The 27,059-nt window shown below is 33.2% G+C and overlaps 2 protein-coding genes across 2 annotated transcripts; both read left to right on the top strand.

The window, feature by feature from the left end:
* The first annotated feature begins 13,285 nt into the window (after window positions 1-13,285).
* LOC103485655 (bidirectional sugar transporter SWEET1) lies at window positions 13,286-17,174 on the top strand. Its single transcript, XM_008443341.3, has 6 exons — window positions 13,286-13,477; window positions 13,584-13,620; window positions 13,738-13,833; window positions 13,943-14,222; window positions 16,014-16,133; window positions 16,551-17,174. Exons 1-6 carry the CDS (start codon window positions 13,444-13,446, stop codon window positions 16,740-16,742), a joined length of 759 nt encoding a protein of 252 aa, XP_008441563.1. The 5' UTR covers window positions 13,286-13,443; the 3' UTR covers window positions 16,743-17,174.
* Window positions 17,175-22,613: 5,439 nt separating this feature from the next.
* LOC127148364 (MACPF domain-containing protein NSL1-like) lies at window positions 22,614-23,425 on the top strand. The gene is made up of 2 exons (XM_051081850.1): window positions 22,614-22,972; window positions 23,101-23,425. The coding sequence occupies exons 1-2, from the start codon at window positions 22,703-22,705 to the stop codon at window positions 23,176-23,178; spliced, it is 348 nt and encodes a 115-aa protein (XP_050937807.1). The 5' UTR covers window positions 22,614-22,702; the 3' UTR covers window positions 23,179-23,425.
* Window positions 23,426-27,059: the final 3,634 nt, after the last annotated feature.

Below are 27,059 nucleotides of genomic sequence, written 5' to 3' on the forward strand. Positions count from 1 at the left end.
CCTAGTCTATGTGATGGAAACTCTAGGCATCTACTAGATATCCTCATCACACGACCTTTGTGCACAGAACAACCTCACTCATAGGATTGTTATCAGATCAAGACATCTCGGTATAAACTTATGCATTTTTATATATCTCTTACTAAAACTTTAACTTACTTAAGTTAGCATGCTTATGAAAAACTCTTGAATTAAGCAAGTCTCAAATCTAGCTTTGCTTTAATCTCTTTGCTCAAACATTTGCAGAAACTTAGCATTCAAACACATTCTCATAAATCTCATGTTTTAAGAAACATTTCTTAAATTGAATGCTTTAGAACTTTAACTCAATCATGATTTCTCATAACTCTTTTCTAAACTTGGAACTCATGATTTGTAAATAATTTCATAAATCTAGCATATTCAAATGCTTAAACTCAAAGCATGTTTTAAAACATAAATTCTTAAATCAAATTTAGAAATTTATTTTAAAATTTATTTTAGTCTCTCACAACTTTTGGCTAGATTTTTTGTTTATAGATTTGCCTTGAAAATCACAAGAAAACTCAAGTAAATCTTGGGTTCCAACTAAAGAAGCTTCTTCAACTTCTTACCTCTTTTTTCATTTTCTTCTAAAAAAACACTCTTTTCTTACTAACCTTGATTTTTTGAACTTTTTGGATTGTCTTAGCTTGCTCAAGACTAGTTCTTCAAGTTTTCCCTAACTCCACACAAGCTCCCAACTGATTTAGAGCCTAAAACAACAAGCCCTAACTTAGCAAATTTGCTCTTAAGCTTCTTAAACAAGAAAGAACAAACTTGGACTTACTTGGATCTAACCTCAAGCTTTACTCTTCCTCTTAGCTCAAACTCGCCAACAGTTTTTCCTTCTCAGATGTCTCTCGATCGAACACCTAACTGAAGCTTCGCACCATACTACTCTCTTGCTTTGACTTCACTCTTGCAAGGAAACTCAACTTCTCTCTACTTCTTCTCTCTCTACGTTGCTCTTGAAATGAAAATGGTGAGAAATGAGAGAAATGAGGGTCTTTATATTTAAAAACACTCCTTGCATCCATAAAAACTAACCTCCCACAATAGAAATTTCTAGAGATTTGTCCATCACTCATTTTTAAGTGATATCGATCGAGATTGGCCTGAGATCTTCACTCTTCTTGGCCAGACATGTCTGAGAGTCCTAATAATTTCCATTTTTACTTTCAATCTCGGTTGAACACGGTCTCGAGATGACTCGAGATCCATCTCTAAAACCCTTTAGTTTCTTATCTTGGTCTGCCACATTCTCGAGATGGTCCGACAGCACATCTTTAAACCTTATTGTCTTTCAACTCGATAGTCCAACATCGAGATGCCCCTATCATAGCACTGAGATTTTCTCTTTGTTTTCAATCTGCCCCAGGGTGCTATTCCGAGATCTTTATGACTTAGCCCGAGGCTCTTAGACAAACTAACAAGCAAATGGGATAGAAGATATTGGTATTACATGAAGTGCGCTCCTTCAAATCGAAATGCACGATTGAGATCAGTGAACAAAAAGTCATTCTGCATTGAAATAGCCATCACTTAGCAGAAAGAAAACATCTTAAAATTGTTGGAACTGGTACAATGAACAATGCATTGAAATAGAAGTTTGGCGTATGATCTAGAGTCTAGACTCCTAAAATAAAATGCCTCAATAGAGTGCATGGTAGAAATTTTATGCGGCGAACTTCAACGCATGGAATGGGAATGCCTCACCTGAATGTGTCACCTCCTTGAATTTCGATGTCTAAGGTATGCGGCCAAAATCTAGAAAACAGAAACTTGTTGAAGAAGACTGAGTAGTGGATCAAGCTCTTTTTAAGACGTTTTATAACTCTGCTTGAAATGCAAATAGTTATGATAATGTCATGGCATCACCAAGGTAAAACAGCAAAAACTTTTATTGGAGTTGCATCGAAACTAATCAGAATACCAACACTCTTTTAATGTAGTTTGAGAACAAAATCAAAGAAGAAGAAAAGTAGAGAGAACTTGTGAGAGATAATTTTTTTGATACTCAAATGAGTAGTGGGGAAAACTCTTACGTAGGAGTGAGATTCGTAATGCCTTAACGGTCATCTTAACTCGTAACACCTCAATGGTCACACGAATCTCAACGCCTTGTTCAATGAATTAAAAAATTAAATAAGGAAAAACATATTTATTTAAATTGAAAATAAAATCGTTGACTATAAATTTTAAAAAAATTAAGATAAAAAATAAATATTTTAAAAAAAGTTATGAGTTTGGACACAATAAATTCACATTTGTTTATCGCCTCATGTGACAACATTAGAATTGTCCAATTTGTCTTAAAATTTAATTTGGGACACATGCCAATTTTTAGTTAATCTCAAATAAAATTATTTTAGTATATGACGTGGCAATTTATAATTGGTTCCAAAAAATTTTATGCAATAAATGTCCCCTTTCGAGATTTATGCATGTGTATGGGTGGGTGAATTTCGAAAAGATAAATTTAAAGTCCAAATACGAGTTTTTTTTTTAAGTTTAGAATTTAGAATATGAGCTTGATTTAAATTTGAAATAAATGTTGGATTATGCCTAATCCTTAATTTGATAAAAGTTTAAAGTTTTATCATCGACTTACTTTGATTCAAGAATAAAAACTTAAATTTGATGATGATTTTTTTTATAAAATTTGAAACCATATTTTAATTTGAAATAAGGATTAGTTTTCTACCATTCCCTAATTTATCTTGAAAATGCAAAAAAATTTGGAATGACCAATTTTAATTTTGGGATAAAATGGCCAAATTTAATTTTGAGATAAATACAATACCTCAATTTTGAGATAAAGTTAGATTTATGGAAAAGTGGAATTCGAGATTTTATTTTATTTTATTTTAAAATATGTTTGAATATCTCAAAAGTGAAGTCCGAGCTTTTACTCCAAAATAAAATAACATCAGATAATTAAGTTTTAATTTTATTTTATTATTTGAAATTTTAAAATCATTCCAAATCCTATTAGGAATTGGACACAAGCCTTATAAATAGACTCATACCTTGATTATTCTTTCCTCATCAAGTAGAACAAATGTATGAGAGAAAAAAAAAAGAACTCTCATCCTTCTTTTTTTCTTCTTCTTTTCTAATAATTTTTCTTTTTAACTCTCTTTTAAGGAACTAAAGTTGTTGTGCCTTTTTTTTTTGCTTCCAAATGCATCTTCAAAAAGTGAGGATTTTTTCTTTTTTCCTCTTTTTTTTATTATTCTTTTTTTTTCACAATCATTTGCAAAGGTGACTCTGTCGTTAGCTATCCAACTTCTACTAGAGGACTATCGAGCTTTTGCTGTTAGATCCACCGCCTTAATATGAGCGATCAGACATCTTCGTCGTTTGGAGAGGTGACTCCGCCGTCAGCGATCTAACTTCTACTGCGGGACGATCGAGCTTTTGCTGTCAGATCCACCGTCTTGGTAAGAGCGATTGGACACCATTGTCATTTGGAGAGGTGACTCCACCGTTAGCGATCCAACTTCTATTGGGGGGCGATCGGGCTTTTATCGTTAGATCCACCGTCATGGTAGGAGTGATCGAACACCTTCCTCGTTTGGAGCGGTGACTCCACCGTCAGTGATCCAACTTCTATTGGGGACGATTGGGTTTTTGCTGTCAAATCCACCGTCCTGGTAGAAGCAATCGATACTTTCATCGTTTGAAGAGGTGACTCCGTCGTCAGTGATCCAACTTCTATTGGGGGACGATTGGGCTTTTGCCGTCAGATCTACCGCCTAGGTAGGAGCGATCGGGAACCTTCATCATTTAGAGAGGTAACTCCGCCATTAGCGATCCAGCTTTCATTGGAGGACAATCAGGCTTTTGCCGTGAAATCCACCGCCCTTGTATGAGCGATCGAACACCTTCGTCATCATCATTTGGAGAGAAGGAAGAAAAGTTGTATTATCGTCATCTTAGAAAGAGGGAGGCAAAGTTGTACCATCAACGTCATCTTGGAGAGGCAAAGACGAAGTTGCACCACTGTCGTCCACTCAGGACTACAACATATTGGAGATGAGGTAGAGTTTTTTTTTTTTTTGTATCAACATTTTTTAGAGGACACCGAGCTGCATCTGTATTGATGAAGCCTAAAGTCTTCAAACTTTCTTGAAGAAGCAACAATGAAGGTTTTTTTCCTTTTGGCTTAAGGAAGTCAAAACTTTTGAATTTAAATATGAGAAAGCGTCGATGAAGCTTTCGTGCTTGAATATGAGGATGCATCGATGAAACCTTTGAACTTAGACATGGAAAAGTACAGTGTGATCCTCGAAGTCAATGGAGCATTGGTGAAGTCTTCAGTCTCACATTTGAATGAGCCTTTATGAATTTTGTTGAACTCGAATTTGAAGAAACATCAACAAAGACTCCGAATTTTGATTATGAGGAACTTCTAAACTTAACAATGGAGTGTTGAACTTCAAAGGAGTGATGTCACCTTATAAGAATCTAACTTTGCAACATCTTGCTCCTAGTGTTACACCTTTTTAATTTTGTTATATTGCCTCCGTAAGGCATCTTCAACTTTTAGTTGATATTCTTTGATGATAACAAAAACCATCAATTGTTAGGGTCATGCTTTATGTGATCATGACACTATTCTTGTTTTCCATTCTTCTCAACAGAGTTCTTTTTTTTTACTAGACTAAACTTAAAGTTTTCCTTAAGCTGCCTACGTACCCTTTATGATATAGGGATTAAGTCATAACGTAGTTCAACTGATTTTTTTTAACTAGACTGAACTTAAAGTTTCCCTTAAGCCTGCCTACGTACCTTTTATAATATAGGGATCAAGTCATAACGTAGTTCAATTATTATTATTATTTTTTGTCGATCCCCTTTTAAGCTCTTGTGAGTTAGGAGCACCATGCAGTTTAGGCTCTTGCGATAAGGAGCTTTGCATGTTTAGTAGCTCATATTTTCTTCAAGGATTTGTTCACCTTCTTCGTTTGTAGAATTGGTGAATATAATAAGTCTTGGCTTCACTATCAAGGAACCTTCTATACTTATGTCAACTGATAGCTTCCTCTTCATGCGTGATGGGACACAACTGTGGATCTTACCATTATCATTGTTTTCTTCGAGAAATAGTTTTGCCTTCAAAGTTTTCATCTCTCTTTCTTGTTGATCGTTTTTCATCTTTAGACAATCAAAAGCAGATGTTGAAAGTCGATCTTTCTTCGATGTGGAGATACTTAACCTTTTGAAAGCTAAAGTTCGAGTGGAAGTAGACGTTGGAATTGATTTTCTTCTTCTTTCGTGGCCATACTCAATCTTTGAAAGACTGAAGATCAAGTAGTTGAAGGCTTGATACAATCAAAGACAGAAGTCCTTTGCTTAATTTCATTTGAATTGTCGACTTCTTTAGAAAACGCATAGTTGTTGTCGACTTCTACTACGTTGACAGCATCACATGCAGTAACTTCTAATATTTCTTTTGGATTATCCTCAAGGAAGCTTCTTGGAAAGAATTCTGTCAAAGTTATCAATCGTCGAGGTCGGAGGAAGTCCTCGTCTTTTCCTTTGATAGACCTAGGCTTTGACATATTCTTGTTTCTTTTTCCCTTATTTTTATGAGAGATGCTTCCTTTTGAATACTTTTGATGGAAGTGTGACTTTGTTTGAATGAAATTTGTTTGTCTCCTTTGTTGACAAGCCACGACTATCCATTCTTTGTCATTATCCTCAATAGGTTCTTCTTTGTTTTGAGAGTTTGTCGTCATGATCTTTTGTTGGAATCGAACAAGTATAGATTCGAAAGTCCCAAATTAAATCAAACTTGTTCCAAATTAAATCAAACTTTTCCTTTGATCATAAAGTAGCATTGATGGTTCACTTAAAGTCATCTTGAATGCAACATGATTCGTTTGAGCTACTTCATCAATATCATGCTCAACTTTAGAATTAGCTCCTTCAACACGAAACACATTTCAAGAGGGTGACTAATGACCCGATGATACTTGTAGTAATTAGGATCATCTACTCTTCCTACTTGCTCTGGTCATTTACATTTCGGCAACTGAATAAGTTGTTTCTTTATTAATTGCTCTAACATGTCTGCAACATCAGAGTCAAGAAAGGGATAAACTTTTTTCTATCTTTCTCTAAGAGTTAGGCATCGCTTTTCATCACCATCATGATTTCTTTCATGTTTTGTTTCTTTTCTTTTACAGAAATATTTCAATGGAGTCTCTTGAACAACCATAGACTCGTTTAGGGCACTATTTGTAATCTTTTTAGTATCATTGATTTCATTCTTGTCACTCCTCATTCTTTGAACCAAGAAATCTTTTGCTCCTCTATTGGCGATACTCAGCTCTATATCATGGGTAGGAGTTGCCAATTCTTCAAACGTGCGAGGTTTTATTCTTTGTAAAATATAGAGAAGTTCCCCGTGCATACCTTGGGTGCATATTTCCACTGCAAACAGTTCTGTGAGCTTGTCTTTGCAATCCAGGCTTAGAGCTCTCCATCGGTTTATGTAGTTGATGATTGGCTCTCTCTTCTACTGTTTGGTGTTCGTCAACCCCATCATGCTGTTGAGAAACTCTGTTTTCAACTACTCCCAGCTGTCAATTACTTCCGGCTCTAGATCAGTATACCACTTGAAAGAATTTCTTTTTAAGCTTCGAATGAACTGCCTGACTAGTTGGTCTCCTCTTGATTCTGCCTTTTCGCATGTTTCAACAAAGTGAGTAATGTGTTGCTTTGGATTGCCCTTTCTATTGAATTGTTGGAACTTTAGAGGTTGGTACCATTAGAATTGTCCACTTTGTCTTTAAATTTAATTTGGGACATGCCAATTTATTTATATACAAACTTATAAATTATGTGAATATTATTTTTTTTTTATAAACCACATGAGTACATATCGATTTCGTTCTGTAATTAATTAGTTAATATGGCGTTTTTTAGAAAAAAAATAATCAATATAATATAATTTTTTTAAAACAAAACCCTCAATATAATGTAATTAATCACACTAAAAATCTTAAAAAGTAATAAAAATATATATATTATACTCTAATTCTCTACATATCTCTTCATTCCAAATCTTATTCCCAATATATTTCTTTCAAAAAAGAAAAATATTGTAACGCCCCAAAATTTAAGGTAATTTTTATTATTATTATATTAAGTTGAATTTTAGAATTTTAGGTGTTATTTAAATTTTTCTTGAAATACAGCACAGAGCAGGCAAAAGAGTTACGCTGATAAGCGACGTAAGGATCTCGAGTTCGAGGTGGGAGACATGGTCTTTTTGAAGGTTGCACCTACAAAGGGTGTTTTGAGGTTCGAGAAGAAGGGGAAGCTAAGTCCACGTTTTGTAGGGTCGTTTGAGATACTTGAGAGGATTGGCCATGTAGCTTATCGTTTGGCGTTACCCTCATCGTTTTTTGCAATTCATGATGTGTTTCATGTCTCTATGCTGAGGAAGTATGTAGCAGATCCAGCATATAGTTGACTTCGAGCCATTGCAAATTAATGAGAACTTGAGCTACGAGGAGCAGCCTATTGAGATTTTGGCAAGGGAGATCAAGATGCTCCGTAATCGAGGAATTGCACTGGTCAAAGTTCTTTGGCGAAACCACAGAGTTGAAGAAGCCACATGGGAGAGAGAAGAGGACATTAGAGCCTAGTACCCTAAGCTGTTCGAGAATTAGGACTTTCGAGGACGAAAGTTTTTCAAATGAGGGAAGATTGTAACACCCCAAAATTTAAGTTAATTTTTATTATTATTATTATCTTAAGTTGAATTTTGGAATTTTAGGTGTTATTTAAATTTTTCTTGAAATACTTGGTTTGGGGGAAGTAGAAATTTTAGATATTTTGGAGAAATATCTAATTGGTTAATTAAGGTGGGTTGATTTAATTATGTTTAGGTGTATCATTGGATTTAACGATTTAATAATTGTATTATGAAAATAATATAATTATTTATGAAAAGATATTTGGAGGAGATAAAGGTGATTGGATTGGTTGAGGAGAGAGAATATTTGATTTTATTTGGGGAAAGATAAAAATAAGATAAAAAGGAGATTTGGTGGGTTTTAAATGAAGAGAGAGAAGATTAGTTGTTTTAGAATTTAATAAGGAATAGGAAGAAGGAAAAATAATAATAAATGTATTATTATTATTATTTGGGTTAAATAGGTTCTTGAGAAGTGGGCCATCATCTTCACAAAGGAAAAGAAAAGAAGGAAAACCCTAAAAACCCTATTACATTACTGATGTTGCTGCCTTCTCCGACGATCGCCGTCTGCCGCCATCCTCGATTCGAAGCTGATCAGTCGCGTTTGCCCAAGCCCTGAGCATTTTCGTCCGCAGTTTCACCAAGCCATCAGCGTCTCCGCCCGTCATTCCATCAAGTCGTCAGCGCTCGTTCGCCTCCACTGCTCGCGCTTCGCCGTCGTAAAGCATCGTCACCCCGTCTGTCGTCGACCATCGGAGATCACCGGAACCCGAGCTGCACGTGCACCCGACCCGATCTGCAGACCTGCACCGTCCCTTCAGCCTCGAGCAGCCCACACGCAAGTCGTACCCGATCCGCAATCTTCCAGCCGAGTCGCACCCGCCTCCATCAGTTGAGATGCTCCCTCTCGCCTGTCCGAGTCATTTTACCTGCTCCCAGTCGAGCCGCAAGCCTATTTTTTATCCTTTTTCACTTGTTGGTAAGTTTTGATTGGGTTTTGGCATACCCAACTAAGATTAAAAATTTTTAGATTTTAAATAATTTAATTTGGATTAAATTAAATTATTTTTCTTAAAGGACCGATTGGACCAATTGGAGTTTCGAGTGTGGGATTGCTCCAGTTAAGGCAAATTTGTTGGGACCTCGACCTTAGGTAAGCTATTTCGACTGAATTCTTGGATCCTTGGTCGTTTGATGGTTAAGTTATTTAAATTTGGTGTTTTTATAATTATTAGGACTTTATTGCTTGGAAAGCGTGATATTTTGCTGTTAGATTTCGACTAAGCTAATCTCCAGGTAAGAGATTCTACTACTAGACCCTCGAGTTTAATTTAAAGAGACCGCATGTATGAATGGTTATGTACTGATGATGGCTAGCTACAGAACTTGAGGTTACAGATAGAAACTGATATTGTAATTTTGACTGCGGGATGACTATGTGTTAGAGCTGATAATGCATTGATGTTATCACCCACGTTTTAATGATACAGTATTGTGATTGAGGATGATATGACATGATATGATAGGATATGTATGGTATGACATGTTATGGCATGATATGTTATGATGTGATTTGATGATGTGTTATGTGCATGCTATGGATGGGGTGTATGTTAGTTTTACCTATTACAGTCGTACCCACATGAGTGTCCTTCGGGATCACCACTCTTTTTGACGACTGTGTAGTCCGATGGGATCACTAGTCTGACATTGACATTGACACAGACATGATTTGAGAGATCCGACGGGATCGCTCACACTTATGACTGATGCGTAGTCCGAGGGGACCACCAGTCTGATATTGACATTGACATAGACATGATTTGAGTGATTTGACGGGATCACTCACAGCCCGATAGTCTTAGGTGTTCCCTTGGGTTCACCAAAGATCAGCTTGTTCCTACGGGATCACAGATTGCACGTGTTCAAGAACGTACCAGTTCAGGGGTACCACTCTTTATGACTCTAATAGGAAGTTAACAGACACCTAGCGGGACTAGTAGTGGGTCCCTTACTGAGTATTTTTATACTCACTCTTTCCATTTCTATTTTTCAAGCAGAGGCAGAGGTAAGAGCAAAGGCAAGCTGGCGAATGACCAGAAGTGACCGTGGCGAGCCATAGGGATACGTTTGCTTCCGCTTATGTCATGTGTCAGATTTCAGAGTTGATATTTCCTTTCATTTTATTCTATTTTATTTATTTCTTTGCTTTTCTTTCCCTTTAAAACTAGTAGGGCACGAGATAGGATTTGTTTTAATTTATTTTCGTACATTCTATTTATGATTTTAACGACAATTCGCAATTTTGTTTTATTTTCTATTTACTTTAAATAAATTTTAATTCTTTTCTTTTAAAGTAAAGTCCTCAACTTAGTATAAGAGGTTGGGTCTTTACAAATATATATCAATCCTCCCTATATATCTCCCTCTCATACCTCTCCACTCCAAATTTTGGCTTTGTGTTGTTTTACTTTAAACTCTAGTTTGTTAATACCATAATCAAATATTACGAAACATCGATATATAATATACCTATTATTTATATTATATTTGTATATACAGTGATATTTTATTACTTAACTATTATGTTTTTACTTCGAATATTGGTTCACCCCTTTGATTAATATCAAACTCATACAAACGTAAAAATATCGACATTTGGACGGAAATTTAAGACTACCCATCAAACTTTGTTTTATTTTATAATATTTCCAAATCCCAACATTTTATTCCAAGATTGGCCACTTCGGACTAGTTGTGATTTTAAAAAAAAAATTATTATGTTTTAATTTGTTAAAAAAACATATTTTATTTGGGAATATATATTTTAAAGAATATTGTTGTTTTAGAAAAAACAATCAACCGAAAAATTGAGTTGACCGATCAAAATCAATCGAACTAAAGGCAATCAATCGATGATGAGAAGAGGTTTGGTCTGTGCTAGTTTAAGAAAAATTCAAATCGACGACTTTTCTGAAAAAGTTTCAAAAGTTCAACACAAACCAATCAATTGACCAACCAACGATCGATTTGTACTCCTTCATAATCAAGGTTAGGTTAAATATTTACTACACCAATCATAATCAATTTAGAGGTGATTTGACTAAAAACCAATTTAGAATGTTGACAAAAATGTTCATCCCTATATTTAAGATTAGTAGTGTAATTTAAAAGAAATAATTTTAAACCTTTGAAAAAAACAAAAATGACCATTTGGATTGGTTGTTAATTTGTTTATCAATTTCAAAAAGAAAAGAAAAACATAGTGGTAGCATAGAAAAGAGAAAAATAAATAATAAAGAAAAAGAACGTAGTGGTCATGTAAAAAGAAAAAATAAAAAATAAAAACCCACAAAGTGGTTGAGTGTACCATATAGAAGAGGAAAAATAATAATAATAATTTCTCCTCCACCTCATTAAAACTACAATATTTTCATAAATATTTCCTAAACCAAACATAGTTGTTCCACCCATTGTCCCAGGTATAGAACATTTGGAAGCTCAAGCTAAAATTCAAGACATGGGACAAAACAAGAACACTCCGACTAAGCAAAAGCTAGATGTTTTGGAAGAAATTTTGCAAGCAATTGAAGGGACTGATGTCTATGGAAATATAGATACAACACAATTGTGCTTGGTGCGAGGCTTGATCATTCCAGCAAAGTTTAAAGTTCTTGAATTCGATAAATATGATGGATCATCGTATCCAAGGAGTCATCTTATAATGTACTGTAGAAAGATGGCTGCACATATTAATAATGATAAATTGCTAGTCCATTGCTTCCATGATAGCTTGACTGGTCCAGCTAGTTGATGGTATATTCAATTAGATAATGCACACATTCATGTTTTGGAAGGACTTAGCTGATGCATTTCTAAAGCAATATAAACACAAACCAATCGATTGACCAACCAACGATCGGTTTGTACTCTTTCATAATCAATGTTAGGTTAAATATTTACTACACCAATCATAGTCAGTTTAGAGGTGGTTTGACTAAAACCAATTTAGAATTAATGTTGACAAAAATGTTCATCCCTATATTTAAGATTAGTAGTGTAATTTAAAAGAAATAATTTTAAACCTTTGAAAAAAACAAAAATGATCATTTGGATTGGTTGTTAATTTGAATTTCAAAAAGAAAAGAAAAACATAGTGGTAGCATATAAAAGAGAAAAATAAATAATAAAGAAAAAGAACAGAGTGGTCATGTAAAAAGAAAAAATAAAAAATAAAAACCCACATAGTGGTCAAGTGTACCATATAGAAGAGGAAAAATAATAACAATAATAATAATAATAATAATAATAATAATAATAATAATAATAATTTCTCCTCCACCTCATTAAAACTACAATATTTTCATAAATATTTCCTAAACCAAACATTACATCATCCAATTTTGCAATGCCTCCTCCTATTGTTATTAAAAAAGAAAAAAAAAATCAAAATTTGAAAAAGTCAAATAGAAGTCAAATTTGGAGGATAAAAACAAATTATTTTTTACTGGGTTTGAGGGGAATGGAGGGAGAAAAAGTTTAGGAAAAAGATAAAATAGAATGATTAGAAAAGGGAGTGAGAAAAGTGAAAGACCTAATTCTTTCTTTTTTTTTTTTGTTATTTGTAATAATGAAAAATGATTTAAAATCCACGAGGAATGGGCAATGAAACATGAAAAAGTTTATTGGCCACGTAAAATGGATGAAATAATACCACACTAACCACCCACCACCTACATTCCTCAATTTCTAAACAAAAACTAATCAAACACTTTTCACCTTTTCATTTTATTTTATCTTTTTATTTAAATCACACTAATAAATATATTAATTAAATTTCTCTCCACATTATTATTATCATTATATTAAAATCCTACATGAAAAAAAAAAGTTTGTATTTACTTAAATAAACTAATAAAATACATACATGAAAAAAAATAAATACATGCATCAGTAAGACCCATGTCATGAAACAGTAACCATTTTTCTTATATTTTAATATTTTTATACATTTAATTTATTTGACTTAAGCATCAAAGTGTTTATAATATAGTAATACCAAGCACAACATGTTATAAGAATCCATCCATCGTGGGAAGGAATCTGGACTAATTAGTTTTAGGCATCTAATAAATTTCAAATTTGAAGTGTGTTTATATAAGGTTTGAAAATAAAATAATTTTAAACATTAATGGTTAATTATTTTTAAAAATAAAAATAAAAAAGGGAAATTGGTTGTGGATATATTTAAAGAAAAAAAATTCGGTCGTATTTAATTTGTTTATAATAGCAATAATTGTTAAAATGAATGCAGAGTAGTTCCAAGTGTTCCACAATGACATTGATTGCAGAAGGAGGTTTGAGAAAGAGGTAGCCCCAAGTGGATAAGACTAAAACCCCAAAGACAAAATATCAATTTTAAATACTTCCTTTTCCTTTTTCTTTTTCTTTTTCTCTTTTACTTTGAAATTGTAAATTTAAATGTAAAAAAGGTAATAATAAAACCCTGCAGTTACCGACGGAATAAATTCACTTACGAATCCATTTCCTTCTCTATATAAACTCCTCATCTTCCTCCCTCCTCTTCTCCTTCTTCTATATACGGTCTCCTTCTCATTCCGCTGTTTCTCATTAACACGCTTTCTAATTTTCTTCTTTTTTTCTTTTTTTTTTCTTTCTTTTTTTTCTTTTTTTGTTCAATTTTTGAAATGGATATTCCGCACTTCTTGTTCGGAGTTCTTGGTATGTTGGATGGATTAATTAGCTTTGTTTTTCGGTTTCTTTTTCCACTGAAATCATGAATACTGAGTTTCACCTTTTCTTTATGCTGTGTGTTGTAATTGCGCAGGAAATGCAACTGCTCTGTTTCTTTTCTTGTCACCAATGTAAGAAAAACAACAAATTTCTTCTTTCAACTCTTGTTTATTCGTTTCAAATATTTTTGATTCGTTGTTGCATGTTCTTGTTGGTCTTTTGTTAACATAATTAATTAATGAAATCAGGGTTACATTTAAGAGAATCATAAGAAGCAAATCGACGGAGCAATTCTCAGGCATTCCATACGTGATGACGATGTTGAATTGCCTTCTATCGGCATGGTAAGGAAATGGAATGAATGAATGTGTAATAATTAATTTGGAAGTGAGTGTTAGTGAAATATATATAATATATGAAAAATGATATTATTTGTTGTAAAATAATATATAGGTACGGATTACCATTTGTGTCTCCACACAATATATTGGTATCGACGATAAACGGAACGGGGGCGGTGATAGAATTGATATACGTGATGGTGTTCATAGTGTATGCGGGGAAGAAAGAAAAGGGGAAAATAGGAGGTTTATTTGCATTTGCAATGGGGGCTTTCACGGCGGTGGCCTTGGTGTCGGTCTTTGCGTTGGAAGGCAAAATCAGAAAGCTCTTCTGCGGTTTGGCTGCTTCCGTTTTTTCCATCATCATGTACGGTTCCCCACTCTCCATCATGGTATGTTTTTCTAATTTTTCTTCTTCTTTACATCTTCTTTTTTATTTTGATGAATAATTTGTTTTAAGTTTGATCTCTTCTCTTCTTTCTTTCTTTCTTTGCTTCTCGTGAAGTGAAGTTGTGATCACGGCTTCTTTTCTGTGGCTGCTGGATATGGGGTCATTTTGTCTTTTTCTTTTCTTTCTCTCCTTTCTTCATTTTTTTCCAAATAAAACTTATTTTTCTATTACAATTTTAATTAACTGCCACTCTTTACATTTTCAAACATAATTATTCTTTTAAGGATATACTTTTTCTAATATAATTATATTTTATATTCTAATATCTATTAATATCACTTATACTCTACCCCTCTCTTTCAGTACTATATCTGAAATTTGGTTATATTTTTTAAAAAAAACTTTTTTGTTCATTTTATTATATTAAAAATGTTTTTTTATTATTATTTTTCTATTTTGTTGCAAAATGGAAACTATTTTCTTTTTTTCTGAAAAAATGCTTTTTTTGCTTCTCTTTTTTTAACTCAATTATATGTACCACACGGCTTTCTCAATTATTGTATAAAATTTTGATTTCTTTTGGAAAATAAATAAATTAAGTTTATAATTTATACAATAAGTTTAGGCTAAGGTCTGAGAACTATGAGTTTTATTTTTGCTCTTTGTTTGTTTTTTTAAGATATTTTAAAGATTTACGTTCGGTTACGAAAGCTAAAATGAAAATTTATTTTAAACGAAAAAATTATTAAAAATATTTATAAATATAGCAAAAATTTATAATTGATAGTTATTTATGAGTTTTTATTGGTACGATGTTTTATAAATTAGTTTAATTTTAACTTTAAATTTGGATAAAAATATAAATCTATTATTCACTTGAAAACAATCCACAGCCCAAAATGTATTTTTAAATAAAAATAAAACATGAAGACAAACTATATAAAAAGTTGAACAGATGGGTGGGCTCAACAAAATGACTGTTAGGACTCGTGAGTACAAAAACCCTTGGCTTAGAATTGCGTGACAATGATTTTAAACATGATATGGTGGTCTAAATTTATCCAAACTTTTATACTTGAGATGTGACTGAAAATTCAGGGCTAATTTTGAGAGCATTTGCTGATATTTTTAAACATAATGAGAACTTTTATAATTTAACCTATGTAAAAATAACCTTTTTTTTTTTTAATTTTTTTATTAAATTGACCAATGTTTGTCCATTCATTGCAAAAAGGGAATCTCTTGAATTAATATTTGCTTGAAAAGAAGATGGTCCAAAATTTACTGGTGGAGAGTGGTTGAAACTTTCTTACTATAGAGATGTAGTATTCCAACTTTTTTCTTTCTAAATTTCAGTTTCGAACCTGTCCCTTCTTTTTTATTATTATTATTCAACAAAAAAAACCCTAAATCCTGTTCTAACTTTTCACCTATCTTTAAACTATTTTCCTCACTTACGTTTTTTCCAGTTTTGGAAATATTATTGACTTGGGAAACTGTTAGTTCGGAATCTTTTCATTCTCACCAAATCTTTGATTATTAATTCTTATTATTATTTTTATTATTTCATGTTGACTGTTTATGTTTTAGCATCGAATTGGCTAAAACTACCTATATATAGAACCTAACTAATAATTAATAAAAAATTAACAATATATATATATATATATATATATATATATATATATATATATATATATATATATATATATCAGTATGATCGGATTTTGAACGATTTATCGTAATAGTAATCAGTAAATGAAAAAGATTATTGGTGTGTGTGGTGGTACAGAGAACAGTGATAAAGACGAAGAGTGTGGAGTATATGCCATTTTTGCTGTCGCTGTTCGTGTTCTTGTGTGGCACATCTTGGTTCATATATGGCCTTCTTGGCCGCGATCCTTTTGTTGCTGTAAGTATTGTATTTCTTTTCCTTAAAAAATTGATTTCAGTTTGGTAGGTGTGATTTCAAATTAATGTAGGTATTTTAGTCTTAATAAAATGTCTATTTTGGTTAATATACATTTAAGAACGGGACTCTTATATTTGGGGCTCTATTTATAAAAACTTCAATAAAATCAGTATATAAAATGGGAATGCTTTAACATAAAGTCACACCTGCATATATAGAAATGAATTGAAAGTGTATTGTATTTGGAGGTTTTATGATAATGAGCCAATGAGTATGCATGCGAGAAGTTGGATGAATTTGGTGGGAAAACGGTGCGTTTGTCTATTAAATAATAATATGCAATAATTGAGGTGAATTTAATTGGTGGGTTTTCATGTGTTGTGGGGAATTGAAATATGAGGTATCTTTGCTTTGCAGGTGCCAAATGGGTTCGGGTGTGGCTTGGGTGCGTTACAGCTGATTCTCTACTTCATCTACCGTCGTCCTGGGGCCGCCCCAGATGAGAAGCCCACTAATAACGATGGCCTCAACATGGAAATGAGCCTGCACAAGGCCCAACTAGACAAGCCCCAAGCTACTGCCAAAGTGGACCGTGATGATCAAGTTTAAGCCAGACACGTGTCCTTTTGCGACCCACAGAAGGTGACCCAGCTTTCCTCAAACGCCCGGTCTAATTTGCGGGGTTGTCTCGCTACTATGTTTTTAGGTTCTTTCCTTTTGTTTTTGTTTTTCTTCTTTTTCTTCTACCTTTTGTTTTCTTCTTGTAGAAGACAACATGTTGAACAAACTGATCGGAGAGGAACAACCTGTCTCCCTCCATCTTGTGATGTTTTTTCTGCTTTTTGAAAAAAGCATAGTTAATTGCTTATGTATTTCGAACTTCACAAATGTTACGGAAGAAGGCTCACCTGACGGCCTCTCCACTTTATCTTGTAAACATAAACATTGTGAGGTGATGTTCCTGCAACGGGTTTGATATTATATTAGACAATATAAGGTTCTATCTCAATATTAATGATAATGAGAACATCAATTCACACATCTGACAATTTATAATATATATATATATATATCGTATTAAACAATGTTGAGATCATTTCCAATAGAGGTGAATAATTCAAACGTTGTCTAGACCTTTTTGATCGATGATTATAAACTCTACTTAAAGGTGTGTGGGTTTTTAATTAGTTAACTTTAAATTGGAATGATACGTTTTTTTAACTTTATACCTTAGCTATAGAACTATTACGGTTAAGACCTATTATATATAGACCAAATAAATGAACTAAATCCAAGGTTATCTTACTTAAACATGTATGTGAAGACAAATAAGTGGATCATGTTTAAGTGATAACTTAAATGGTATGTAGTAGATGGATAAGGTTGGTTACCTTATTCTGATAACACTACAGTTTGTTTTATAGTTGTTACAATTTTTTTAAAGTGTTACAAATGATTTGATCCTGATTATTCATGTCGAGACATTAGAGTGAGGGTATTCTAAACAAAGAGTTTGCATAAGACCGAACCATGAAATGAATAGTCTCTCTTGTTAAGATCCTTACCTAGTTGAGACCATATTTTGCCAAGATGACCACAAGTGACTTGACTTGAATCTTGAAAGTGAGTTGTGAACTCCTACTTATGAAGGCGGTCCTTTAATCTGCATGGGTGAGAGTGACCTATGTCATCGATCAATATGGGAGTTGGGAACATAGCTACACAAGAAGGAATTCCCTCCTTCTCTATAAATAGAGTAAGTAGAGCAATTGCTCTCTTAAGGGAAGGCATCACAGCAAAATTGTGATGATTATATTTTGATTGGATTTTGGTAGTTAAATTTTCTCACATCCAACTCAATTCAAGCCTCGATAAAAAAATAGGGCAAAAGAAATAATGGGTTCGAGCCCACCAAGCAAATGGGCTCGAGCCCAAATCACCAGGAAAATGGGCCCAAGCCCAACAAGCAAATGGGTCAAAGCCCACCTAAAGCCTATAAAATTTCTCTATAAATAGAGACCTTTTTCATTCATTTTAGGGATCTTTGGTTGAAGAAAGAATTGAAGCTCTAAAAAATTGAAGACAAACTTCAAAAAGCTCTCAAGACGTGCAAGTTTTTATCGACCTCAAAATCATCATCTTTGGAAAGATTGAAGACTTGGAAGATCAAACTTTCCTAGAATTCTAGAAGATTGAATCTTAAATTGACTTGCAACTACAATGTCTTCAAGATCGAAGACCAAGAAGTTCTAAGTTTAATTTGTATGTGAGAGAAAGAATCAAATGAGTAAATACTAGAGGTTATATCCACAACACTACATAAATCAATATACAAAGTTCAATTTCACAAATTACAATTCTTCAGAAATCTCGTATGAACATTTTGGCATGTCCAGTGGGACCGTTTGTACCTTTCATCTCTTTTTCTTTTGAAAAACATCTAAAGAAATCATGACATCTAAAGGCAACACTTCTAGAACTCTAAGCGACATCACCAAGCGACCAAATATTTACAGCCGCTCAAGGAAACTCAATCATCTGAGGATATGCTACCCTTTGAGGTCTCAAAGAATATTTGAGAACAAATGTCAAAGCCACCAAAATGTGGAATCGTAATCAAAAAACTTTATGTGATTGACGAACACAATTCGTCCTTCGAACACTTAAGTGAGGAGACGCCTCACCCAAATATAATATCAGTATGGTAACTGACGTGGATACAAGTGAAGATAGAATGGCAAAGCTTGAAAAGAAGGTGAACATGCTCATGAAGGTGGTTGAAGAAAGAGATTATGAGATTGTATCTCTGAAACAATCACATCGAGAATCATGCATTGCTTAATCAAGTCATACATATACCGTCAAGAATACTAACAAAGGGAAGGCATTTTGCAAGAAAGTCAACCACAAAATTTGACCTCAATTGCATCGCCGTCTGTTCAGCAATTACAAAAGATGATAGCAAACTCCATCAAAACTCAATATGGTAGACATGGTCAAAATTTATCTTTGTATTCCAACAATATATGAAGAGGATTGACAATCTGAGGATGCCACATGGATACTCGCCACCCAAGTTCCAACAGTTTGATGGGAAGGGACACCCAAAATAACATATTTCTCATTTCATCGAAACATGTGAAATTGTTGGTACACAAGGAGATTTGTTAATCAAATAGTTTGACCAAACCTTCAAAGGAAACGCCTTTAACTGGTACACCGACCTCGAACTTGAATCCATTGATAGTTGGGAGCAGCTTGAGAGAGACTTTCTCCACCGTTTCTATAGCACTCCACGTATCGTTAGCATGATAGAGCTAACTGCCACCAAGCAGCAAAAAGATGAGCCAGTCATTGACTGTATTAATCGCTAGAGAGGATTAATTAATGAAATTAGCAATTGGCTAACATCCAAAAATTCTCCCAAATTAATTAACTTTCTAAAAATTGGGGTTGAAACCAATTCAACTTTGATTGGGAAAAATCAAAGATTTAGATCTTAAAAAAGTTTAGCAAATTGAACCTTTACAGAAACTCCAGATAGATCCAAAATTAAATTAATAAAATATTAATTTAATTTTATTGGCGTACCAAGGTTACTCAGATGAAGGTTAAAAAATTCTCTTATCCTTGATGGAAAAATTCATCACTTTAAATCCTCAAGCTTCCAAAGAGACCAATCTTAACTTCAACTGGGGCGGCGACAACAGAGGGTTATCTTAGAGAAGAAGATAAATAACCTCTTTCTTTTTCCTTTATTTCCATCTTAAGCATTCCAATGCTATTTATAGACCAAAATAATAACAATAATAATTATTATTAGTACTTCCTTTTCCTTTTCCTTTTAGAATATATATAAATAATACCAAAAAAATATACATATATCTTTATTTCCATTATCTTTCCTAAATAAATGTCTTAATCTTAGGCATTTATAACCATTAATAATAATAATAATACTTCTTTATTGTTATTATTTTTCTCTCACCAAAATCTACAATAAACATATATATTTATTTAAACCATCATTTTCTCTTTTAAATAAATATATATCTTTTTCGTTCAATCAAATCAACCATCTCTCTTCTCATGGATTATCTTCTTTTCTAAACAAATATAATTATATTCCATCATATAATTAACTTTACTTTTCCATATTATTAATTAAATATATATATATCCATATATATATACTCAATTAATTACAATTCCACCAAAACTAACTTTTCCCTCCAAGATTTCAAATTAACTTAAATCCTCAATTCTTTTAATCAATCAAATCTTTTCCAATAAATCACTTATAACTTCCAACATGAATTATCTTAACCCAACCATAACAACTTCACTTTAGAATCAATATTTATCTTTCTATAGAATAATTAATTATTTCCCACAATAATTAATTATTATTTATCTTTCTCCAAAATAATTAATTATCTTCCACAATAATTAATTATTGTTAATCTTTTCCTTAAATAATTATATTTCAACAAATATAATTATCTTTTCCATTAACATAATAATTGTATATATATTTCCACATATACATATAATTATTAAATCTCCAACAAACTTTTCACCCGATAATTTAATTAAATAACATCCATAATTATTTAATTAAATTCAACTTCAACAACACTAAAAATCCAAAACTTTACTTAATCCTCTTAACCTACCATTTAAACAAAAACTTAACAAACACCACATGCCAAAACCTCTAATTAATTAAATATTCATCCAAGAAATATTTAATTAATTTCAATTCCCACCTAAATCAAATAATTCTCATTAAATTGGTTTAAAATAACGCCCAATAAATTATCTTAATTTTTGGGGTGTTACACGTAGTTTTCACATTTTGGAGACAACTTGAATTTGAATGAAATTTCTTAAAGAGTATTATCTCTCAAGCTTTATGTTTTCCTTTATATTCTTGTGTTAGAATACATGTTTAGGACTTTCAATCTAGTTTGATCAATTAGATTGTTGGAGAGTTTGAAATTTTGAAGTTAGGAACAAGTTCTCCTTTCTTCTTGATCTTTGATCAATATTTCCAATCAAAATTTTTTTTAGCTTTCTTTGAGTTGTTCAACTATATTTGTTTAATCGAGGTTATTCTTATTACTATTGTGGGGGTTCACCAAAATAAGAAAAGTTATCAAACGTGATTGGTAGTTCCGTTTATCAACACTTCTATGAGTGATTCTCACCTTGAGAATAGCAAGGAAGACTTTGGTGGTGTTCTTTATATGGTGAGGAATCTACAAATGTTAGTTTATTTTTTCTCCCTTCCTCCTTAAAAAAGCATGCTAATAGGTTTGTTTTTTAAATCTTATTTTGTATTCTCTAAATTTTGTGGTTTTCCAAATTGACTCTATTTGCACGGGGTTCACATGTTTTCGTTATGGGAATTTCATTCCTTCAATTCATATACTATACACCATTTAGGCTACTCGAACTTGATCCAAAAAGTCCACACACTAATTAGTTTATTGGATTCAAGATAATTATAGTGTTCATTTTTACTAATAAGTCATCAATAACCACTTTATTAAATAGAATACATATAATTTTAAATTAAAAACTACGAGTTTTAGGACACAAAATCAAACCAAAAAACTAGTAAATGAGTTCGATACAATCACACCTACATTTGGAGTAAAACATGCTCAATGGAAAGAACATCTTTGATATAATAGAGTTAAGCGATTACAAAGAAATATTTATTTGATTGTACACACTATCTAGACTCAAAAAGAGCCTACTCCTAACGAAGAGTTTAGGCTCTCTTTGAATTTGAGACTCCTCCTCTTGAAGCTTCACACAGTCTTTTCATCTCTCTAAGACAACCTCCAAACACTTGTTTGCTTAAGCTCCCTTAAAGAAGAAGTCTTCTTGATTTAAATTTTGTATCACTCAACTAATTAGAGAAATCTAAGTAACATGAACTTGTAGATGATTGACTAGAAAGCCAAGAAATCCAACTTGGACAAGCACACGCAACCTTCCTTTTTCTTTCTTTTGACACTTTTACAATGTTGTGTCTAAAAGAAATCTGAAAGTTTTAGATCTCATTTCCCTCACTCACCTTAATTTTCCAATTAGCTCCATCTTCCTCACAACGTTGCCGCTGTTCCATATTAGCTCGCACACGAACCATCATCACTCCACCTCTCCCTCCCACTACAACAAATCTGGCCTTTAATGTCGGGTGGAAAAAATGAAAAATGGGCTTTAATGTCGGTTTTCAAAAAGCGGATGTTTAATGTCGGTTTTAAACCGACATTAAAGAAGGAGCTTTAATGTCGGTTTAAAACCAACATTAAACGACCCCCTTTTGAAAACCGACATTAAAGCCCCTTTGTAATTTCTTTTTTATTTTTTTTAATTTGGTAAAAAATCAAGTTTCCTCTCTCTTACTTTACCTTTTCTTTTTCCTTAAAGGTTTCTATATAAATTCTCCTCCTCTCTTCTTTTTCCTCTTTAGTCGTCGCCTTTTCCCCTTTCCATCAAAACCCTAAAGGTATTCCATCCAATTCGACGGAATTTTGGTGTTTGTCCGTTGAGAAATGTCTTTCAACATCAACCGGTTCAATCCTCAATCAGCCGCCGAGAAAGCGGTTTCAGTTATCGGCTTCGGCTACGATCTCTGTAACGATTTGCGATTGTCTTCTTGCAAGCCGGGTCCATCAGGGTCTAAGCTGATCGTTATCGACTTCACTCGAAGTAGAGACCTTGTACTTCCGGCCGGCGTTGTCGTCCCTAATGTTCCTACTTCCATCAACTGTGATAAAGGCGAGCGTACCCGATTCCGGTCGGATGTCATCTCCTTCAATCAGGTAAATTTCTTTGAAATGGGTTTTTGCTGTCTTTAGCTTAGAATTCTCTTCGTTTTCTTGTTTTTTTTTTTTCATTTGTTGGCTTCATAGAACGAACTGGGTTTGTTTTTTTTTCCGGTTAAAAACAGATGTCGGAGCTGTTTAATCAGCAATTATCTCTATCTGGGAAAATTCCGTGGGGTTCTTTAACACCATGTTTGGATTAAAGGGTTGTTGGCAAAACGATGCAGGTTCCACAAGAAGTCTTGCATTTGATGGTTGTTTCATTACACTTTATAACATTGAGTTGGAAAAATCTCATATAACTCTCTCTGAGCAAGTCAAAAGGGAGGTTCCTTCTTCATGGGATCCTGCTGCCCTTGCAGAGTATGTTTCTTTTGTTTCTGTTTTTTGTCTTTTCTTTAGTAGAATTCTAGACATTTGGATGTTTGTCTGTCTGGACTGAAAGTCTCTTCTATTAAAATATCTTCATCACTGATATTTAACGAACTTCTCTGCGTTCATCTTCTCCACATTAACACACTAATTGTTAATGGTGTTGAATGAATGAGAATGGATTTTTGGAAGTAATGCTTTCAACCATGCGCTTCTCTGTCCAACACTTGAGGAAGGACTGGTCTTTGAAATTGCTTTGATACAACAGAGATCTCAGGTAAAATGCCAACCTTTAGGTATAACCTAGAGCAGACAATGAGTCGCATACAATTCATAGTGTGAGTATATATATTTAGGTAAAATGCCAACCTTTAGGTATAACCATGTATACATTTTTCATTTGCTAGTGGAATTTAGATTTCACCTTGTGCTATGTGAAAAGATGAGGAAGATGCATTCTTGAGTTATTAGTTTATGCTCATAAGATGTTTGATGAAATGTCTCGTAAAAGTCTCTTTTTCTTATACATTGAGTGAGCGTTTTGTTTGGTTTTTTAGTATTATTTTGGAACATCAGTCTATTTGTGGTTGATTATGCATACTAGGTCGTGTTTTTTCTTTTGAATTTTTCTGTTTGTGTGTGCATCCATTTTGTGGAAAAATGCTTGTTTTCTCATTGAAAGGGAGCGTTGGTCTTATATTCCACAAAAAACCAACTTCCTTATATAATCTAACTAAATGGTACTCAATACTGGGTTGTGTTTTTTCTTTTGGATTTTTTCTGCTACTATTGTTGGACGAGCTGTTATGGATGATGCTAAAATGGACAATGCAGACTAGGAGTACTAGTGGTAACTTTGTTATTGCCGATGTTGCAATTTCTTTAATTTTTATGTTAACTTTGAACTTTGAAGTTACTAAACTTTGAGTTTAATTCATTTGCAATATCTTTAATTTCTATAAGTTAATTTTGGACATTGGAGTCAGTAAAATTTGGGTTTAGTTCATCTGCAATGTCTTTAATCTCTATATGTTAATTTTAGACTTTGGAGTTAGTAAATTTTGGGTTTAATTATTTGCAATTTCTTTAATTTCTATGTTCATTTTGGACTTTTGGAGTTACATATATAGGATCACGTAAGGAGGGACCGGAAGCGGTTTGAGGATCGTATTAAACCCCCCGTATTAAACCAGAAGCTGAATTGTATGCGCAGCAAAAAAATAAAAGAAGAATCTTCATCTTTGCTTTCTAGTTTATGAAAGTAAATCACAAACAATTTTTTTGGTAACTAATTAGGTGAAATATATGTTTTTCTGTTGGTTTCTCAGACACTTTGGTCCGTCAGGCAGTGATGGTGGTCAAGTGTGTTCTATTGATGTATTACAAAAACAGTAGAGGCCGCAATTATCGTAAACAGGTGAGATAACATAGAAGTTGGCTCTTTTTTATACTTCATGCAATAGATTCCTTTTGGATTCAGTAACAAATATCCTTTATTTGAGCTTATTGTTTATTTCTCTTTAAAAAGAATTTCCTCTTGTGAATACAGTGACAACTTTAGAATTTGCAATTGTTTTGTCAGTATGTGAGAACGCACCTAAAAGTCACATTTTCTCCAGGGTCAAATGCTAACTTTAGTTAAATATTTGCTGCTACTGTATCGTGCCTTATTGCCTACTCCTGTTTGGTATCGTTTAATTAATTTGGTTTCTAGATATATTGGTAGAAAGTGGATGATATTATGAGAATCTTTACTTGTCTTGAGACAACTTGAACTTGTTTCCTAGTCGTGCATCGAGGATTGATATTTCTCATTTGAGCTTCGTCCTATAGGATTCTTTACTTGCCATGAGCAAACTCAGAGAAAAGGTTGATCTGGAGAAGAGTCGAGCAAAACAGGATAGTGATGGTGAGGAAAAGGAACTGGAAGTAACCATCAGAGCAAAAAATAATGCTTGGGTCATTTCTCGTATAACAAGAGGGAAAGAGCTTTATATGGCTTTGGAGAAAGCCAACGAAACCCTACTTTATGCCTCTGATATGGTGGAGAAATTCAGCAACAGGTATTATCGGTTTTTTTTTTTATTTTATTTTACTTTTCAGCATGAATAGCTCTAAACACTCGATAGCAATAGTCATGTGCAGACCTGAAAACTCACACATCACTAATCTAATAGGCCATTTTTCAGCCAAAGTATTGCCAAGAAAGTAATTACAGAAGATTGGACATAGCCTACACTGAGAAATGTTTTCTTTTCTTGGTTGAAAGCAGGATATCTTAACCCAATTATAAGCATTAAGTAGGTCTCAAAGAGTCTCTTTAGAACTCAAGGACACATATGAACAACTTATAGAATAGACTGTTTATATATGTCCTTGCATGATGTGAAATTAATTGCACATTAATCCGGCAGATTTTTAATTGGCTCAATTAGTCTTACAACCGTTACTTCAGCATCGCTGTTTTTCTGGTTTTGTAATTATTTGTTAGTTGTATGGAAACGGTTCAAGTATTATCAAATATTTGGATTCGCGGCATTTTAGTCATTGTCTCTGATCTGGTTTTTTCTTGATTGTTTTGTAGGAGGCTGCTATGCTATTAATTGTCTTTCTTTCAAGTATTCATGCGTGTTTTTTAAATTGTATTATTCCTTCCTAATGATGATATTTTCCTTGATTTTTGGCAGATGGCTTCAGTGATTGCTGCAAATCTTTTAACAAGCATAAAACTCATAGATTTGTTATGCGTTGTAGTGACGTGGGTGTTTTCTATTATAAAACTTTATGCTAGATTTGCAAGTATGTTATCAGTCATTACAATTGCAATCTCTCTTTGTATCTCGGTTTTCTTACTATATGCAATGTTTTCAGGACATCACAAAAGCAAGAAAGATACCGAAGCGTGCTTTGCCTATTATTTGCTTTAGAGAAGTCAGCCCCCCATTGTCGGATGCTTCAAACACTTCCATTATAGATTCAGGTTATTTGACTTAGCTATAACTTAAAGCAAGCTTCATTTTGTTGTTCTAGTCTGCTGTCTTAGCCTTGTGTTTGACTTTGAGCATTTTATCTCTAAGATATATATTTAGTAACATGTTCTAAGGTTGTTTTTCTTTCCTTGAAATAAAAGAAAGTAACGTAAATAGGCTTAAATCTCATTTTTCTGAAAAAACATATTTGGGAATAGAAAGAAAGCTGCTAACCACTTTAAATTACACTAACCATTTGAGGCTATGATTTTTATTTTAAGTGGTTTTTAGAAGTTATCTCCTGCAACAGGGTTAGCTCCTTTGACCAACGTTTCAATTGAGGGAATCCAAGGTCATCAAAATCTGGAGCTATGCTATCCAATGCAGAGAACCATTTGGTTTGTAGATTTGGTTTGTAGATTTTGGTTTTGTGAAGGATGTCCACCCTCCACAATGTTTGGGCAGTATTGCAATCAAACAGTCGAACCGCTCTCATGTTCTTTTTCTGATGGTCATAATCTAGCTGAAAATGTTTTAGAAGCTATATCATATAACCAAACATAATATGGTTTATTTGGATATTGTTTGTAGATAATTGAAGTGATATCGGGTTGAAAGCTAAGCGATTGTGTAGAAATGGTCAAGCGGCCGTTGAAAATTGAAGACTGAGAAGGCATTTAGGATTTTTAATTATTTAATTCTTGTATTAGAATCTTTTTTCATGTACTATTGTAGAATGTATA

This window comes from Cucumis melo, chromosome 3, assembly GCF_025177605.1.
Source record: "Cucumis melo cultivar AY chromosome 3, USDA_Cmelo_AY_1.0, whole genome shotgun sequence".
In the NCBI taxonomy this organism is placed as follows: domain Eukaryota; kingdom Viridiplantae; phylum Streptophyta; class Magnoliopsida; order Cucurbitales; family Cucurbitaceae; genus Cucumis; species Cucumis melo.